The sequence below is a fragment of the Vombatus ursinus genome, unplaced genomic scaffold, assembly GCF_900497805.2.
Source record: "Vombatus ursinus unplaced genomic scaffold, bare-nosed wombat genome assembly UNPS02014841.1, whole genome shotgun sequence".
NCBI lineage: Eukaryota > Metazoa > Chordata > Mammalia > Diprotodontia > Vombatidae > Vombatus > Vombatus ursinus.
This window is the reverse complement of record NW_020954619.1, coordinates 3,900,750-3,921,676: the sequence shown is the minus strand read 5'-3', so window position 1 is coordinate 3,921,676 and position 20,927 is coordinate 3,900,750. Positions and strand designations below refer to the sequence as shown.

At 36.4% G+C, this 20,927-nt stretch overlaps 1 protein-coding gene across 1 annotated transcript in view; it reads left to right on the top strand.

Annotated features, from left to right (window-relative positions):
- Positions 1 to 20,927, top strand: part of CFAP61 (cilia and flagella associated protein 61) — a 338,893-nt gene that overhangs the window by 248,664 nt on the left and 69,302 nt on the right. Inside the window, exons 22-25 of the mRNA XM_027840405.1 lie at positions 6,251 to 6,543; positions 11,000 to 11,327; positions 12,521 to 12,612; positions 18,571 to 18,776. Coding sequence (XP_027696206.1) covers positions 6,251 to 6,543; positions 11,000 to 11,327; positions 12,521 to 12,612; positions 18,571 to 18,776 — 919 coding nt within the window. The remainder of the gene's footprint in view (positions 1 to 6,250; positions 6,544 to 10,999; positions 11,328 to 12,520; positions 12,613 to 18,570; positions 18,777 to 20,927) is intronic.

The following is a 20,927-nucleotide window of genomic DNA, read 5'->3' as shown; positions in this document are numbered from 1 at the left end:
TGTATGTATTTCATCTGTATCAAAGACAGCTAAATATGCACCTATTATCTCTTGTTATCTTGGGTTTCAACTCTCTTTTTGCCATCTTTGTCCCAAAAGATTTTTAGTCCATTTTTAGTCCCAAAAGCGTCTTCCTTGGCAGAGAAAATATAAGCTAAGCAGCTCTGCCTCTCAGTTGTCCATTACCATTGTCCTATCTGTCCTCATGCAGTGGTTATAAACCTCCTTTGGGGCTCTTTCTATCCCTCAATATCGTTTTTAAGGTCTTTTGTTGTCCTTATCTTTGACTCATCTTGTTCTGAGCTTCAGAACTCATGACTGTTCTTCAGTGTCATGCTTTGATATTGCCTTCCTCCATTATTCATTCTTACTTTCATTTTTTGTACCTATCTTTTTAAAAATTTTGACTTTTGGTGAGTTGCCTGTTTAGTGGAATTCATCTCTGAACAACGTGGCCCTCTCTCTTTCTTCCTCATCAGAATTTTTTCTTTTTATACTTTATTTTTAATTAATTAAGTAATTAATTTTTAGTTTTCAACATTCACTTTTATGAGATTTTGAGTTCTAAGATTTCCCCCTTCCCTCCCATGCCCCTCCCCTCTTTTTATACTTTAAGAGCTCCTCATTCCTCCTGAAATATCTTCTTCTGTAGATTTTCTCCTTCATGGAGATGATAAGTGAGCTGGACTTTGAAGGATGAGTAGGACGTTTGTAGCCAAAGATGGCAGTTGTGAGGGAGGGAAGTTTAGAGAGATGGGGAGCAGCATAAGTAAATGACTAAAGATCATAAATCATGGGATGTACTGAAAGATATTGGGTCACTCAGTGTGTGTATGTATATATATGTAGAAAGAGAGAGAGACAGACAGACAGACAGAGACAGTGAGACAGAGAGTCACTCAGTTAATAATACTGAATTCTACTAAATACATCATTAAATGTTCTAAATTGGCTTTATTTCTTCCATTGGGAAGTGCCTATATTCTCAGAAGCAGCAAAACCACTGCAGAATCATTGAAACCATGACTTAACTCCAAACCAGTTATCTATTATCAATCTACACAATGGCATGTCTGGCAAAAACCTGAAAGTCTTAAGTTGCTCTATTTGATCTGTAGACAGACCAAAAGAAAGGTCAGAATGGTGCTTGCATGCCCCTGCCATACAATACATAGATGCTGCTGTTTGAAACAGAAGGAAGTTAAAAATGAGTCTGAAATTGAGGTCATATTTGTAGTTATGTTAGAAGGCATACCCATTTGTTTGCTTATATGTCTCTGCCTTGATTGCAAGAGTCATGATCTGAAAATGTTCAACTAGGTCCCTGATAGCAAATAAACTAGGTAATGAAATTTATGCCTGTTTATGAAATTTGAACATATTTTCTTTCCTAACATTGTTAGTAATTATTTATGAAAACAATTCAAAGAAACACACATTATATCTTATGTTAGAAGTAATTACTAACTTACTAAGTGTTCTTTGTTCAAGGACATTAGCCCAAGCTTTGTTTTTAATTATGATATGAATCCAATGACAAATATAGATATTGCCTTAGTGTTCTGTGAAATATATTAACTTTTCTTGGTCTTATGAGACCCACATATGAGCATATTAAAATTCACCTTGTAAATTTGGGAAATTTATACTATATATATATATATATATAATGTTTAGACTTTGGGAAGTCAGTGAAGTTTTAAACTGTTAAAGCTTAAAACTGCACTTAGACTTTGGGGATATCCTGAATTATTATATGTGTATCTCATAGTGGACATTTGTCTCTCCTTTTCATAATTTTTTCATAGCCTGCTCTGTTAGCTATGGATGAGCAAAAATTGCAGCTAAAAACTTTGTCAATAAAATGCACTAGACAAACATTTCTAAGGTACCTATTAAGTGCACAGCATAATGACATACAAGATGCAAAGTACAGATAACACATGGTCTTATGGGAGTTACAGATTTAAGTTTTATCTCCTTTCCCCTGTCTCTGAATGAAGTTGTAGATGATAAATGACATAGCTTACTGGGTAGTGGAGAAGAATAAAGAAAGGAACAGATTCAACAAACCACTCATAGAGGATTATGATATGGCAGTATCAGTTTTATAGAACTGAAGAGTTCATTGATCTTTTGGAATGTATATCAACCAATCAGTCAACAAGCATGTATGTATCAGGCACTTACTGTACTAAGAAGTGGAGATACAAAGAAAAGCAAAAATGGCGCCTGCCCCCAAAGGGCTTACATTCTCGTTCTATTCTATGTAAATATGGATATACATATATATATATATATATATATATATACTTATATACACACACACATATATAATATAGTAAGATAACTTAAATTACTCTACCCTCTCCTGAGAGATCATCTTAACTATACTCCTTACATATTATGTCCAACCAATATATGTAAAACTTACTTTTTTCTTAGGATTTTTAAGATTCATGCCTTAGTCATCCAATGAGGTTACAATTATTACCTTTAGTCCCTAGTTCCTGTAAATTGCAATCACCTTTCAACGCTGTGAACCTTCTTACATTATTTATCATCTTTAGGGAAAGAGGAATTTTTTTTTGTCTAAAGAAGGATTGAACAAACTACTTGATCCTTCCATATTTTAATTGACCTAAATACTATCTTTGTTGGGGAAGGATGTTTTTATTTTGGGTTGTTCAAAAACTTGGGAGTGAGGGAAAGCTTCAACTTTTTCCATACTAAACAGAAGCAAAATCATTCTCTCTCTCTCTCTTTTGCTCTCTCTTCCCCCTCTTTCCCTCTAAAAGAGTGGTGACCCCAAAGAACTTTATGACCAGAAATCTGAATTCTCTCTTTGAGGTTTCCTCCTCACCTTCAATTGACTTTTTCAAGCTGTTTGCCCCACAAAATATTATTAGGGGTGGCTCTGATTTTCTGATTATGTTTTCAGGCCCAACTTGATTTGACCATAACTGTATAGATATGGCCTTTGTCAATTTCTTTATTCTCTTGGTTGGGGAGTGTGGGGGAGGAGCAGGGTAGTGGTGGGGCAGGGAATGTGCAACTAGTTCCTCCTTTCCCATTCATTTTTGTTTTCAACATATATTCATAGAAACTTCCCTAAAGACAATTGGGCAATAAGGTTAAATTTGGTTGATTTCTAAAGCAGAAAAAAAATGAATTCATTAATGAAAAATTGGAAATTATTAAAACAAGCAAACATGTCATTAATACAAGTGGAAAAATACTTTCAAAGAGAATGGAACCTCTTTAAAATGCTATTACCTCAGAGACAGAACACCATTAATTACTATATGAGTACTGGCCTAGAAATAAAAATATGCTTCTTCAAGTACCGGGTCTGCCACTTGGGATAATTGTGACTTTGGACAAATCGCTTAACCTCTCTAACATCAGTTTCCTTTTCTGTAATATTACACTAATAACACCAGAGAGGATCAAATGAAACAGTATATGTGAAAGTGCTTTTTTAGATTATAATCCAATATATAAATGCAAAGTATTGTCATTATTCGGCTTTGGGAAGAGGGAAGGGATGATTATTGGTTAAATCAATTAGATATAGTCTAGGTTAAATAATAAATAAATTAGACATTGACTAATTTATTTAATAGTGAACATTATAGGAGGTATAATGGCATACTTCAAGGATATGTGATTTTATCTTCAACCACTATTAGTTACCGCCCTTCTATATCTTAATAGAATTTCATGAATTTGCGTCCAAAACATCCCCCCCCCAAATTGTCACCTGCTAGGCGACCCCCTGCTCATGAGCCTCTCTGAGCTTGGTGAGATTAGCCTTCAAATCATAGATGCACTTCAGTGCATGTCCATACTCAGTCTTTCTATCCTGGGAGGACCTGCCTAAGTTTGTTTGCTGTGGCATGGCCTTTGAGAGCTCAGAATTTTTTCTACACTGCAAGGAGGCATCATTATTTGGGAGATTATGACATAGTCTTATTAATGACAAATATAAATGTAATGGGAAAATGTATAGTTTTATATAAACATTTATTTTATATATTTATATTTTAATATGTCTATGTTTATTTTCTATAGGTATTTAATTAGATATACATACATAAAAATACATATAAATGTATATTCAGTATCACCAAAGGTATCATTTGCATGCGCATGAAAAAAGAAAATAAAGTTGTTCTAATGGAAACTTAAGTACGTCCCCAAAGTCACATTTAAAAAAAACAACTGAGTTTTTGTGATGGTTATTGTCCTTTGGGATAAAAATTCATTCTTATCACTTCCTATTTATTTGGTATCAGTATCTTTTATTATAAAATGAATGTTTCCCAAACACCAACAATATTACATCACCTGCTATTCCAAAACCATGTAATAAAACCTCCTATTTAAACCATATACTATAAAAGGATAGTATAAGGTCACCTGAGACTCCCTTAATTCTGAGTTTGTGGGACTAAAAATCTTATTCTGATATAATTCTAACTTTAACTTGTGTGTTCTGAAAGATTAAATAAAAGTGGAAGTTTTCTTAGAATGCAAAATCTTTCCTACCTGATAAGCTAAAAATTTTGTTTGGCCATATAGTTAAGATTTATCATTGTAGAGTGGGCAAATGCCACTATAATTTAAACAAAATGCTTGCCATTTCCAGCCCATGGGAAATATCTCTCACAATCCTTTAATAGCATTTCTCATTAAGCTATATTTCATTAGAATATGTGAACAAAGATGGTGTCATGGTAATGAGTTCCTATCAGTATAAAAACCCATCAAAGTAGCTACAGAACGAAAGAAAAGGGGAAAGTCTGTTTGCACAAAGTGCAACTAGTGACATCAAATACTTGAGAACCAATGCATGGATGGTTGATTTCATTTTCCTAAATTACAATATGTTTAAATTTATACAATATGTATAAATTATATTTACGGTATCGACATACCCCACTAGAAGGTTTCCAAAAAGTCTTCAAGGATAAGTATTCATGACCAATAGTACCATAAATCACAATCAGCCCTCAAAAGAGGCATTTCTTCAGTGGATGGACAGGACTGCAATTTGTTACATAAAATACATTCATGTTCTTGTCTTCTAAAGAGAGGGCAGATGGTGGGGAAGATCAAGAAATAGCGTTGGTCTTCACTCATATTTCATGGAGGAGCCTGCAGCTGTTAGCTGTTAAGAGTTTTGACTCTTTTTTGGGCCCCTACTAAAGCAACAGAGACCCTTGTACCTTACAACAGCTTGCTTGAATAATTTATCAAGCCAGATTGAATATAGACATCAACCATTTATTTGGGCTTTGAAAATTGCTACCATTAACATTTCATAAATAAGTGGAAGGGTAGAAAAGTTAAGTTTAGAAACAGGTATTTTGGTTAAAAGGTAAGAGTACTACAACTTACCTGAAATATTAACACTTCCTGCTTCTTTACAATATAAAGCTAACCATTCGTCTATCTCAGACATCACAATTTAATTTTCTTTTGATGAAAATAATGAAACAAATAAAATTACTCATGTATTCTTTTAGCATTTTCAAAAAACCTAACAGGGAGATCAGAGTTGTTAACCTCAAAAGGCCTTTCATATTAGAATCTTTGCAGACTATTTTGAAATATTTTGTTCTTCATCCAAAATACTGCACCCTACACCTAGGACACATTTTGGTCACTTCTGTTATTTATGTCTTAAGCCTTTACATTCCTATCACCCAAATTTAAATCTCCATGAAATTTTCCAATGAATAATAGAACATTCAGGGCTTCTGTTGCAAAGTATCTCTCCCTAATTCATTTTTTTAGTCAACCAAAAATCAGTATTACCATGTGCAGCTTGTTCAACACTTATGTGAATCATATTTTGAACTATAGTTTTTGCATTTTGTAAGAGAAATCTGTATGCTATAACTTTAATGATTCTATTTGTCTAGTAAGTGCAGCAAATAGGGAAAGAAACAAGATAAAAGGTTTTTATTCTAGAGAGTTTCCAGCAGAATAATTTCAAAATTTTAAATTATTGGAACATAAATGAATGTCCTACTTCTGTGTTAAAAGTACTTGTCTACTTTGTGAGATGTTTTATACAGACTCTTCACTAAATTATCTTAGTCCCTGTTGCTAGGTAACATTGTTTGCTTCAGAGCATCAGAGAAATAAGAGGGTCAAAGAGAGCAATTCTGTTTTATTATCATTTGAGTTACACTAATAAGGTTTTTATTGTATGTCTTGGATTTCCCCCCTTTTTTTCTAGGGAATGTCATCATCTATGGGAATACAATTGACATTTACACCACTGTTGAAACCCTCTTACATCTTGGAATTAGCGGCAATAGGATACACATGGTGCAGCCTCCACTCAGTTCTAACATTACTTGCATTAACAACTATGCAGTGGAAAATGCCATCCAGGAAGCTTTGCTGGCCGCCAACGTATCTGTTTATCATGAGGCTATTCTTGCGCAGTGGAATGATGGTGAAGACCCCGATCCCATAACGTGTGCTTCTTTCACTACACCAACAAAACCTTTTAAAATACAGTGTGCCGTAAGTAGTTACCTCTGCAGTATTGCTCTAACATTGGGGTTGCAGCCAGTCTGAAAGGCTGATTTGTGTGGAGACAGTAGTGAAAGGGTTTCATTTTTGTTGGGTTTTTTAAAAAGGGTTTTCTTTAACTATTTTTCTCTACTAATATGCATGTGTTTTATAACCTTCTGCCTTCAAATAAAACATTTCTGTTTTGCCCAGTTTCTCCCTTTTTGTTTCAGAGTTCTATATCCACTCTCAGGGGGTATTGAGAAGGAAAACAAAAACAAAAACAAAAACAAAAAACCTTCCTTGATGTCCATGTTTTGGGGGATACAAATTCTCTGACTCCTAAGCAAACTGTGAAAGGACTTCTTTTCATGGGTTTGAAACAGCCTGACTTCAAGCCTCCAAGTTCAAAAATTGAACAGAGGTAACACCTAGCACCTTAGCAGAAGCTGGAAGGGAGGGGGACACAATAAGTCAGGCCAATTTTAAAGAGCAGCCTTCTCTTCCCTCTACAATCAGGTACCCACAGACATCAGGAAGGGCAAACAGGATTTGAAGAGGTGAGTGAGAAGGGTTTCTGTGCTATAGCAAACTGAGTTGAATAAATGAGTGTTGATGATCTATCATATTAGTAGAAGTTTGCAGCCATTTTACACCCCTAGGAGTCAAGCAAAAATTAGTGATAGCAACTAGGAGGTTTTCTGGGGTAGCCAAGAGAGGAAAGTTCTAGGTTGGGGGAGAGTCATCATGCCACAAAAGACTAGAATAGATACTGATAACCTGTGAATTATAGCTATCAATGGAACTGTTCTACTGATGATAGATTGATGCTATGTTTGTCTTTCTACCTGAGACACCAATTATGTGTACTATAAATGCACGCTGCTCTACTTTACTGAGGGAGAAAAAGGACTAGAGGGTAGTCTCTCTTCATTCTGGCTTTTTAGAAAGAAGGAAATATTCTTAGAGGGGTTATTATTAGACAGAAAATATGCTTCTTCTCTGGAGGCAGAAGGAAAATTGAATCCCTAGGAAGACACTGGCCAGTGAAAGAGCTTGATACATAAGGAAATGAAGGCAAAGAAAACTGCACAAAGCTCTTCTTTTAGAAGGTGAATCTGGACCTTAGGAAGTAGCAGCAACATCCTATATTCTATGGAACAATAAGGAGAATTTATAGATGCTGGTAGGTACAATGAATCTTTTTACTAGCCTCAGGAAAAAAGGTATATAGAGGCAGTTGGGTTTCTTGCTGAGAAATACCAAGGTGCATGGCTGATCAAGGAGAATGTGCTATTATTTTTAGATGCACTGCCCATGTGGCAAGAGCAAACAGTAACCAATGTTTGGGCTGTATGCACTAGTGGTGTCCTTGAGATGTCAAGAAAAGCCAAGGCGGGGGGAGGGGCTGACTCCCTGTAGCCATATAGATTTGGTGGGATTTGGATCAATTGGAATATGACAATGGAACATATATACCTCACTCAGAAGAAACTGGTTGTTGTCCTTTGTTATCAAAGAGGACCAAAACGACATCACCATGCTAGAATCAAGTTTCACTGTATCTGAGTGTGGCTAATCAGACCAATACAAGCTCAGAATGTTCTACCACAGGTTGGGCACGAATAGTCCATGTGAACATTTGGGGTGGATTCTCTAAATCTGTCCATCTTGTGTTTCTTTTGAGCTACTTCAATTCTGCTTTGCTCATAGAGCACAGCACATTCTCCAATGTGGGCACGCCATGCTGAGCGGTCCTGTGTTAGTGTCTCCCATGTCACACAATCAATTCCAAAGTTCTTAAGAGAGACGTTGACAATATCCTTGTATCACTTCTGACCACCATGTGAATGCTTGCCCTGTGTGAGTTCTCCATAAAATAGTCTTTTTGGCAAGCCTATGTTTTGCATTCAAACAACATGGCTAGCCCCTTAAGAGTTGCACTCTCTAAAGTAGAGTTTGAATGCTTGGCAGTTTAATTCGAGAAAGGACCTTGGTGTCTGGCATTTTATCCTCCCGGGTGATCTTCAGAATCTTCTTAAGGCAATTAAAATGGAAGTGATTCAGTTTCCCAGCATGGCGCTAGTAGACTGTTCAGGTTTCACTAAAACAATGGCGTCAGCACAAATGGCTCTGTAGACCTTCAGTTTGGTAGTCAGTCTAATATCTTTTCTCTCCCATACACCCTACACCCCACACAGAAGAAACAAATATAATAGAAGGGACATAGGAAGAACACCTTGTGGCAATAAGATATAAATTTGTATGAAAATCCATGAAATTATAAGTGGAAGCATTATGGAGAGCATTAGAAATGATATTATTGTGAGAATGGATATACTAAACATTGTTGAAAGGGAATTAAAGGCCTAAATAGTATTGAACAAAAACAAAAACTCCAATTTTAAATTAATTATTTGGGCAGCTTTACTTGGGAATTTTTTTTATCTCCCTTTCATTTCATTTTTTTCTTCATAGGGTTACTAAACTGGTGTATAGGCAATTTTATACAGTGGACAAAAACTGGCCTTAAATCCAGGAAGACCAGATTGTAAATCCTGCCTCTAGCACATACTGGCTGTGTGACCCTGGACGAGTCACTTAACTTCTCAGTACTCTTAGTTGTTGTTGTTCAGTAGTGTCCAACTCTACGTGACTCTTATCTGTAAGTTGAGAGCAGAGGAGGATCTCTAGTAGAAAAGGAGAGGGTGAAAGACCCTAGTCTCCTGGTATTCAATGTCAGTGTATAGGCACCAAGCCAAATTGGTTTAGTTTTCCACCTGAGAGTGAGAGAGGTGATTTCCAACCTACCCTAGGTCTTAAATCCCTTTCCAGAGGGATTTAATAGTCTAGTCTGGAAAGCTCTGGAGGGTCCAGATTTTCTTCCAAGATAGGAAGTTGATTTTCTTTTTCTTTTCTTTTCTTTCTTTCTTTCCTTGTTTTTCCTCTCTTTTTCTTTCTTCCTCTCTCCCTTTCTTTCCTTTTTTTTTTTTTGCTTCCATGCCTTTGGGTTAAGAAGGGTCATTTGTGCATCAAATCAGGTGTTTGTTGAGTTCTAAACAAGCAGTTGTCTTCATTAAATGCTGTGAAATGTTTCATCTTTGTTGAATCTGAAAAACTTTGTATTGGGACATAATTGTGACTTTAGCCTGTACGTGTGGGCCTGTATGAAATCATGCCACATTGACTGGAAACTTTCTTATGTCTTGCACTGAGTGAAAGGACAATGCTTATGCCTCCCCAGAGACTCCAGGGGACAATTCTGGATTGGAGACGTAGACATTGTGTTCAAAACACAGCCCTGCCTATATACCAGTGATGGCAAAATTTTCAAATGAGGGAAAGGGTTAACCAAGAATTGGCATGTGTGCAGACCCCATCAGCTTGCTCGGTTAATGTAAATTCCCCACACGGAAAGGCTGGGAAGCCTGCCTCTAAGAGAGTTGTGATGATGTATGAGAGAAGTGCCCTAGAAGGATTGTGGAGCTTATGTAGACACTCATTAGTTCTGTGACCTTGAACAAGTCACTTGACCTCTGTCTGTCTCAGTTTCCTCATCTGTAAAATGGGTTTAATAATAACAGTGTTATTATGATAAAATGAGATCATATTTGTAAAACACTTTGCAAACCTTAAAGTTCCAAATAAATGCTACTGCATGATTTACCCTGCTCTCTTTGGCATTTTTATCAATGAGTTGAAGACATGATTATCAGATTAGGAAATGAAACAAAGCTAGGAGGGATAGCTAATATATTGGAAGAATCAGGATTCAAAAAAAAAAATCTATAGTCTAGAACAATGGGCCAAAACTACTAACATGCCATTCAATAGGTATAAATGTAAAATCTTCCTGTAAGTTCGCGAAATGATCATGTACACATATACAGGACAGCAGAAATCTTAATTAACAGTAGTTCATGTGGAAGAAAAAAAAAACCCTAAAACTTGAGGTTTTAAAGTTTTAAAGAAATAATTGCTAACACTTAGCAAATACCTTCTATGTACCCTAACATTATGCTACACTTTACAAATATTATTTCATTTGATCCTCACAACAATGCTGGGAGGTAGGTGCTATGATTATCTGAATTTTACAGTTGAGGAAACTAAGGCAAACAGGGGCTAAGTGACTTGTCCAGAGTTATACGGTAGTAGGTGTCTGAGGCTAGAGGTGAACTCAGGTCTTCTTGACTCTAGGCCCTGTGCTCTATTCACTGTGCAATCTAGTTCTCCCATTCCTCTCCTGCACAAAATTTTGAGAGGAAAAGAGGCAAGATAGGTCTTAATAGGAAAAAAAATTTCTACAATGTGACCCTTTCTCCAAATATTACTAATTTTCTGCAAATTTTCTTTCTGAACCAAAGATCATAAAATACCTAGGAGAGTTCTGTTGCTTTGTGTAATATAAAAAATGAAAATATAAAATGAATTTGACTGAATGCAAATGTGAATTTCCATTTTTCAGGCATTCTTCAGCTCTCATGAAAAGGATGTGGATTATGAGACTTTCAAAGCACTTAATGATTCATGTCTTGTATATGATGGAAGACTTGTGATTGACACCACTTTTCACACAAACGACGTAACCATTCGAGCTGCAGGGCCTCTCACCAAGTTCTCCAATAGATATTATGCAAATGAGTGGACACACAGTAGCTTCAGTTCAAAAGAAATTGGCTTCCAGCTTGCTGCAACCATGCTGAAACTCTTTGATCCAACTCTGGAACCAGTAACTGAGCCACCCGGGGATCTGGATAGACTTATTCCTATATATAAAGGAGCTAAGATTAAAGGTTTGTAAAAAAAAAAACAAAAACATTATTCAAATCTGGGTCAATGGTAGCTTAACAAATGTCAAGAGAGTTTGGCTGTGGCCAAGGTGAGTAATTAAGAGTTTGCACTGGGTGGGGCAAGGAGAGGCAAATTCAAGCACAAAGTGTTTTACAAATATGATCTCATTTTATCATAATAACACTGTTATTATTAAACCCATTTTACAGATGAGGAAATTGAGACAGACAGAAGTCAAGTGACTTGCTCAAGGTCACAGAACTAGTGAGTGTCTATATAAGCTCCACAATGACAGCTAGGTGGTACAGGAGAAAAAGCACTAGACCTAGAATCCAGAGGACCTGAGTTCAAGTCCTGCCTCAGAAAACTTACTAGCTGTGTGATCCTGCGTGACCCTAGTGGAAGTCACTTGACTCCTTTCTGCCTCAGTTTCCACACCTGTAAAATGGGGATAATAATAGCACTTACCTCCCAGGGTTGTTGCAAGTGTCAAATAAGATATCTGTAAAGTGCTTTGTAAAACTTAAAAGTGCTATATGAATGCTGGTCATTATTATTAGCCCCATGTGTGCCATGACCTGAGCCGTCCTGAGATGAGCCCTAGTTGTTGCAGTTGTTGTTGATGTTGTTGTTCAGTCCGATACTTTGTGACCCCATTTGGCATTTCTTGGCAAAGAAAAGTGCTTCGCCATTTTCTTCTCCAGTGGATCCATTTTGTCAGGCAATAAGAGGTTAAATGATTTGCCCTGGTTCACACAGCTAGGAAGTGTCTGAAGCTCGATTTGAACTCAGCTCTTCCTGACTCCAGGCCCAGGGCTTTATCTACTGAGCCACACTGGCTGCCTCAGCTGCCATCCCATTTTTCCTATCCACATACTTATACAAAGCTCTTCACTGGCCACTTCTCTTGTTACTTGGAGGACCCACACTACCAGCACTCTATAATGCACTGCTTTTAATTCACTTCAGCGCTGCCCTCACTTCCTCACAGAGTATGAAGATCAGCTGAAGTAACAAAAATTAAAATAATTCAAGCACTAGACAAATATAAGCCCTTTAAAGTTGAGTTATTGCTATTATTACCAAAAAAAGATACATATTACTGTCTTTCTTCATTTGTACCATCCTGAAAATGCAAAGAATAATATCCTATCAATAATAATTTTTAAATGTAAAAATATTTTCATTCTCCTAGGAGGTCTTCTTCCTGGACCATATTATTACTTGCATGTTGGCAAACCAATGATTCCTACTCCCTTGGATGTGCAAGTCACTCAGGGTGACTTTGTAAGTATTCTTGCTGACTGTTCCTCTACTTTACCCACATACCACTTAATCTAAAGGAGATCAGCTTTCTTTATTAAAAATTATTTAAGGTAGCTCTTTGGATCATTGACCAGAAAGTCACATGTATAGAAATACTGTGAATATGTTATATCAAGCCTGATATAGCTAGAACCTAGAGCCTAGAACCACCCAACGACATTCATAACTGCCTCAGAGTTCTCTAATGTGACTTTTAACAAATAGAAGCCACAGGAGATTATGTCAGAAAGTAATTTATGTCCACTTGAGGTGAACATTAAATAGAGCTCAATAATAATTAGGCAGTCCCTATTGAATATGAATATGTGGTGATATATGGTTCTATGCTATGTGATATTGAGATGAGGTCCAGGGCGTAATTTTCATGAAGATGAAAAACTATCATTGTGTTAAGGCAGAACAAGAGAACAACATTAAAGTCAACAGATCTGATACATTCTACTGATTTAATAGCCTGGAAATTTGAGCAAATTAAGACCAAAAAAATAATGATTAGTTGAGCACTTTTAAAAAAACCTTACAGGTAAGATAAGTATAGGTAAGTATCTTAAGATACTTGCCAGGCCAATGTATAAAAATAGCAACAACCAATAATGTTTAGGACCATCTAATAAACCCCGCAAGACCTGAATCAAAGGACCGTTTAATAAACCTCATAAGACTTGAATCAAAGTCCCTCATATACTGTCAGTTAACTGAATTACCTCGGCAATCAAGCAATCAACAGGTATTTTAAAAGTTCCTACTTTATGTGCCTCCTTTTCTCTTACCTCATAAATGAAATCAGTTACCACGTCCTTACAGTTCTAATCCCTTAACATCTCTCTCACACACAATGCACAACCACTTTTGTCTCTACTTTAGTGACAGCTAGGTGGCACAGGGGATAAAAACACTAGGTCTGGAATCAGGAGGACCCTTAAATCTATCTTATAACATTGGCTGTGTGACCCTGGGCAAGTCATTTAACCTCTGCCTTAATTCCCCCAACTGTAAAATGGGGACAATAATACTGTCTCCCTTCTTGTAGGATTTGTGAAGACCAAATGAGATAATTTTTGTACAATTGCCTGGCACTTAGCAAGCACAATATAAAGAAGTATTATTGCCACCCCCTTCCCTGTTCACACCATGATCACCCTAATTCAGCACACCTCATTTGGACTATTACAGTAATCTCTTACTTGGCCTCTTTGCCTCATCTCTTCTCTCTCCAATACATCACTGAGCTACCAAAGTAATAATTCTAAAGCCTGGGTCTAATGTTGTCACTCCTCTGCTCAATAACTTCCAGTGGCTCCTTGTTGCCTAAATACAAACTTCTTTCTTTGGCACTTAAATACCTTTATAGCCTGGCTCCAACCTACATTTCCAAGTTTATTGCACATTAGTTCCCTTCACTCACACTACAATCCATGCAAACTTGCCCATTTACCATCCCTTCACCATATTCATCTCGCAGATCCATGACATTGCACAGTCTCTCAGGGCATAGGAGGCAGGGGAAGTGACCAAGGACTGGGGAAATCGGGAAATGTCTAGGGAAGGAAGCAGCACCTAAACTGAGCCTTGAAGGAAGCTAGAAGCTCCAAGAGACAGAAGTGAGAGGAGAAATCCAGGCCAAGGGGACAGCCTGTGCTCAGGCACAGAGGTGGAATATTGCATAAAGGGAACAGCAAGTAAAAGTCCATCCTTGTCATATAAGTCAGTTCAGTTTTACCATCTACAGAATGGGGGAGTTGTACTAAATGATCTATAAATCTCTTTTAACTCTAAAACTTCTAATTCTATGCTTCATCCAGAAGCCAAGTCTTTGTGTAAGATTTCACAGATTCTGCCCACTGATATGTATGCCATTGTCTGTCATACTCAGAAGAGCCAAAAAATAAAAAAATAAAAAACATTAGATAATGAGAATTGTAGTAAAAAAGCAACATACATAAATTATTTTTCCTAGCATTTGAATATGAACTCTGGTTTTAATTGAATGTTTTGCCAGTTGGGCCTCCTTTTTAATTAGTGCAAAAGATCTCCCCAGATTTTTCTGTTTTATTCTCTAAGTAAAAATGTAGACTCATTCCATGGCATCCTTTTGGCACTGGCTACCATTTATATAAAGCTGCTGCCAAGATGATGAGGCCATCTCCTAAAGACAGCCAGTTGACCAACTGTACAGTGCATTGAATAATGTTATCTCATTTTTATTAATAATATGAAATACACAAAAATTTTACTAGACATTTTACAAGACCTTGAAATGTAATATATGACAAAGCAGTTTAATAATTCATAAAATCTTTGTGAAGTAACATGATAAAAGAAAGAAAAGGATCCCCCAAATAGCCTACATAATGAACTAATTTACAAATTCTAGTCCACATGCTTGGTTGGCTTAAACATCATGGAATGAAACAATGTGTCACAACAAATTCTGCCTTGGATACCATTAAATTTAAAATTGTACCTTCATCATGACTAAGGAAGTTGGAATTATTTTTAATATCAAATCTTATATATAGTGGTGCTTAAATTCAATTGACTAATCTAGACCTTTTGACAAAACTAGAGAAATTATAGAAAAAAATCATAAGAACACTTTTCTTAATTGGAACAAAACACAAACCAATACTACATCTGAATCTTGAGTCATAGTTCATTTATTCATTCAACAAACTTTTTTTTGAGAGTGGATATCCTTACCTTGTACAGACTGGAAATACAGTGGCCACTCATGGACCCTATTACATTACTGATTGGCATAGGAGCCCTGATTTGCTCATTGATTCCTCCTTAGGAAGCCTGGTAGCCCCTGCTCCTGAAGACTGATCATACTGGTGCCACACTTAGTGAGAGCACCTAATTAGTATATAAATTCATGTTCACAACTGCTGAACTCAAGTGATCCATCAGTCTCAGACTCCCCTTTAGCAATCATTACAGGTAAGTGCCACCACACTCAACCCTTAGAAGAATCTATTAAGAATCTACCATGTGCCAGGAAGTGGTGACAGTGAAACATGACAGAGAAACAGTTAGATACTATCTAAGAGAAAGAAACCGTACAGAAATCAGAAGGAAATGGAAAGCTCACTTGACTGCTCAAAGATTTCATCAGGTTCCCTTAATCAGATACAGTTGGAAAGGACCTTATATGGCCAGTTCATCAAATGCTTTTAAACTGTCCAAAATTGAACTCATTATCTTTCCCTCCTAAACCTTTTCCCCCTCCTACCTTCCTTATTACTGTAGAGGGCAACACCATTTCCCCAGTGCACTAGGCTTGCAATTTAGGAATCATCCTAGATTTCTCACTATCTCTCCCATGTCCAATCTGTTGCCAAAACCTGCTGATTGCACCTTTGCAACATCTCTCAAATACTACTCCTTCTCTCCTCTGACACTGCCACCACCCTGGTGCAGGCCCTCATCTGCTTATGCCTGGACTATTGCAATAGTCTGCTGGTAAGCTTGCTTGCCTCAAGTCTCTCTCCACTTCAATCCACCCTCCAATCAGCCACCAAAGTGATTTTCCTAAACACAAGTCCAACCATATCATCATCTACTCAAGAAACTCCAGTGGCTCTCTAGCACCTCCAGGATCAAGTGCAAAATGCTTTATTTGTCATTCAAAGCCCTTCCTAACCTTACACTCTTCTTACACCTTTACTCTCCACCTCTATTTGAGCCAGTGACACTAGCCTCTTTGCCATTTCATGAACAAGACACTCCTTCTCTGTGCCCCGGCATTTTCTCTGACTGTCATCCATCCTAGAATGCTCTCCTTCCTCTCTGCCTCCTGGCTTCCCTGGCTTCTTTCATGGTCCAAGTAAAGTCCAATCTTCCACAGGAAGCCTTTCATAGCCCCTCTTAATTCTAGTGCCACTGTTTCTTATTTCCTATTTATCCTGTTATGTTGCTTGTTTGTATAAAGCTCCCAAAGAGTTCAAGGGTAGATGACTCTGAAATCTACATATCTAGCCTCATCTCTCTCTGAGCTCCAGTCCCTCGTATCCTACTGACAACTGGACACTTCCACATGGATGTCCTATAGAAATCTCAAATCCAGGATGTCCAAAATAACATTATTCCCTCCTAAACCACCTCCTTCCAATTTTCTGATTTCTGTCAAAGGTGCCATCATTCTTACACTCAATTTTATAACCTCAGATTCACCATAGACTTGTCAATTCAATCCCAACCCGTACCATGTCCAACTAGTCACCAACTCTTGTCAGCTCTATTTCCACAGTTTCCTTCCATTTACACCACAACCACCCCAATTCAGGCTCACAATAGGTTCCTAAATGATTTTCCATTTCCCTTTCCAATTCATCCTCCAAATAGCTGCCAAATTGTTCTTTCTAAAGCACAAATCCAGCCATATCTTTTCCATGCTCAAAAAGTTTGTGTGGCCCTTTACTGCCTTTAGGATAAAATACAAACTTTTCTGACATTTGAAGTCCTTCACAATTTGGTTCCAGGCTGATTAAACATTTCTTCCCCTCACAAACTACATTCCAGCTACACTGGCCTATATTTACTGTTCCTCATTTACATTTCATTTCCTGTCTCCATGTCTTTTGTGTAGTCTGTCCTCCCAGGACTAGAAGTTTCCTCTTTCTCTTCACAGATTAGAATCCAGAGGTACCTACAAGGCTCAGCTCAAATATTACTTATTCCCACAAGACAACTTTTTATGATTCCTCTAGTTGTTAGTGGTCGTCAAAATTGCTATATTCTGCATTTAATCGTTTATATATATGTTACCTGATCCTGTAGAATATAAGCAGAGGATTGTTTTGTTTTTGCCTTTGTATCCTCAGTCCCTAACACAGTGCCTGGCACATAGTAGGCATCTAATAAATGCTTCTTGAATTGAATTGAGTGTATGTAATGTAGACAAAGTAGTATCTCATTAGTGTGTGTACACATTATATATGTATATATACATTATATATGTATGTGTGTGTTTGTGTATATATATGTTACATTAATTTGGTATTGCTGCTGTAGTCACTGACAAATCTGGACCAATTAAGTAGTGACTGAAATGGACATGTCCATGAGTAAAAAAATTTTTTTAATTAAACATTAATCAAGTTGTGCACTTAATTTTGAATAACAGCGCCAATTAAACAAACATTTATGGCTATATTTTAAATGAATTTCAACAAAATATTCCTAAAATAATTTTCATATTATAACTTTAGTTCTGACTCCATGCCAGACTTCCATATGCCAAAGTTTTAACCCACAGCAAATTTCTGAACTAAAAAGGGTGCTATTGAAATTTCAGAGTTGGAAAGGCACTGAAGTAATCCCAAGCTCTTGTCCCTAAAATGTACTATATTCAAATAGTTCCGTGATTGTGATTTAGAATATAAGGACCTTGAAGGCAGGGATACTTGCTGAATTAAATTGAAGTAAAAGTCCATATCCCAATCCCCGTAAACCAAATCCCATAAACTTAAAACATAATTGAAATCTTTTTTAAAAAAAAAATTGCTTTTGGCCAGGTTTTCCCCCTGTTTTTTGAAAAGAGTTTTGTAAAATTTAGGATGATTTGGGTGAAAACTTAAAAGAAATATTTACCTCTCAGAAGTGAACAAACCTAGATAAATATGTTAGTTTTGTGATGTTCTGGTAACACAGAATGGCCTGTAACCTAGCAACTAATTAAAAAACATGATACAGTGTAACTATAGCTTTAAAGGTCCCTGAGCAACATTTAGCCATTAGGTTGCAATATGGGATTTCTGATACACTTATCTTCTGTCTGTCCAATCAATATCAAGTGTTATTAATAGAAACAGCAATAATACAACATGTACTGTTTCCCCTAGTTGAAAAGTACTCTAGGAAAGTCCTCACAGCCTAGGTATTTTTTGAAAATATTATTTCTGTTTTCCCCCCACCCAGGGTTTACAAATAATAACAGGCAAAGCAAAAGAAGGAAATTACTTTAGAATTCACATTAATAAATATCAAATGGTGGAAACCATTACCTGCCTTTCTAGCAGACCATTTCCTACCTCCAACTACATCACTTTGTTTGGACAGCATGAGCAACTCCTTAACAACCTCTGTTCTCGTCACAGGGAAGGTTTGATTACGGACCTTTATAGGTAAGATGACCATTTCATTGTTTTTTTGTATTTTTTTTTCTTTTTTGGTAAGGAACAGTATTTCAAACCTGTGATAATTAGTTTTGTTGGTAAAATGTGAGCTGTTATCAGCAATAAAATACTTTGACTATTGAGAATTGTTGCCTGTACTGTTGGCCCTGCTTCTCCTATATCCCTGCTTATACAAGCCTTAGACATGTGCATGCACACACATACATACAATATGTACCTTTATATGCATGTATAACATAGAGTTAACATATATAAACACACATATATCCAACAAATTCTCTTGAAAGCAGTTTTAAGTTCTTCAATAACATGCAGCCAACTTTATAAGAATATTATTTTCTCATTTTTTCCCATAATCTTATCCAAGAAAAGTGAGAGTAAGGTGTTGTATTATAAGGAATGTCCCATATCAGACACCATAAAAAAGAAATAACAAACACAACAATATTAAAACTTCAAAGAAATAATCATTCCATCTTGTCCATATTCTTAATGAGGTAAAAAAAAAATGTTTTGGACCCAGTGCTTGAAGGATGATGAAAAAAAATAAATGTGATGAGTTGCATATTAATTATATTGGATCAATAAGAAAGTAAGATGATTTTAGGCGTATGGTAAATCCACAGTTTCAAGGTTGCATAATTGGATGGAGTATAATACACAATAAGCCTTTGCATGAGTGACAACCTAGTTATAAATGGGCCCCTCTCTAGTGGACAAAGGCAACAGCATCATAGCAAATTCCACCCACCATATCTCTACTGTAAAATAAGACTATTTCCTTATCAAATAGTCAGGGAGCCAGCTTTGATTTTCCTGGAAATCTGATTTCATGAACCAGACTAGGTTCTCTCCTACTAGCCTGCCTGGATGTTCAACATCATTTAGAATTCTTTATATGAGTGTCTGAGATGGTGAAATATATAGTATCCTGTGTAGGCTGCCATGATTTGGCAGATGATAATAAGTTCATTGAGTTTGCTAATAATCCTTTTAAAACATTATTTCTCAATGACTTCTGTTTTTATTTCATGTTCATTTGTGGATATATCCTTCTTCCCTCCTCTACCCCATGAGTTTTCCCTTGGAACAAAATGAACAAAATAAACAAAAAAGAAAAGGAAAAAAAAATTCAGCAAAACCAACCAACATATCAACCACATTTTACAGTATATATAATATTACGAACCCATCTCTTCAATGAAGGAAGGTGCATTTTCTTTAGTTTTCTCCGGAGCTAAGCTGTTATTAAAATAATAGTTTGTTAACAGTTGTAAAGATACTGAAGAATTTTCATTGATATAAATGAATTAAGAAATACTATTTAAAAATCAAGTTGATGTTCAGGAGGGTCAAGCATAATGAATATTGTGTTGTTATAAAAGAAAAGGAAACTATATTATTGCAAAATGGACCATGTAAGAACAAGGAGAAAGCAGTATTAAACAACCAGTGTTTGCTGTATATCTACCATACGCTTAACACTGTTCTAGGCACTAAAAGAGCACAAAAGTATATTTGATCTCTACCCTAATGAAGTTTATAATATAGTTGGGGAATACATGACTGACGTACATGAAACAATCATAATAATATATTTAATATTAACATTAATTTTATATTTCATATAAATAATTATGTGTAAAATTATAGGATACAACCCTATATAGGCTGAAGAAATTCAGAGGGAAGAGAGATAAAGAAGGGCTAGAGAGATCAAGAATGGCTACTTATAAGAGATAGCGTTTAACTTGGGCCTTGAAGGATGACTTGGATTTGGATGGGGGAAAGTAGTATAAGTAAGCAAAAAAAAAAGTGTGAAGTTACAAAAGTGGGATCCAGCACAATATATCTGTAGAGCTGGATTCTCACTGACCTAACTAGAGTAGAGTACTGCAAATGTGTTAGATACAATGATAAATAAGGACCATCATATAACAGAGGAACTATATCTTCTTGGGCCCAGAGAGCAGAACTACGGGAAATGAAGTGGTAGAAGTTAGGCTTGACATAAAGAATAGCTTCTGAACAATGAAAATTATTGAAAAATGTAATGTGTTCCCTTAGGAAAAGTGAATTCCCCAATATTTAAAGTCTTTAAATGAGTTTCCCATCACTGGATAACTACTTACTTGGGTT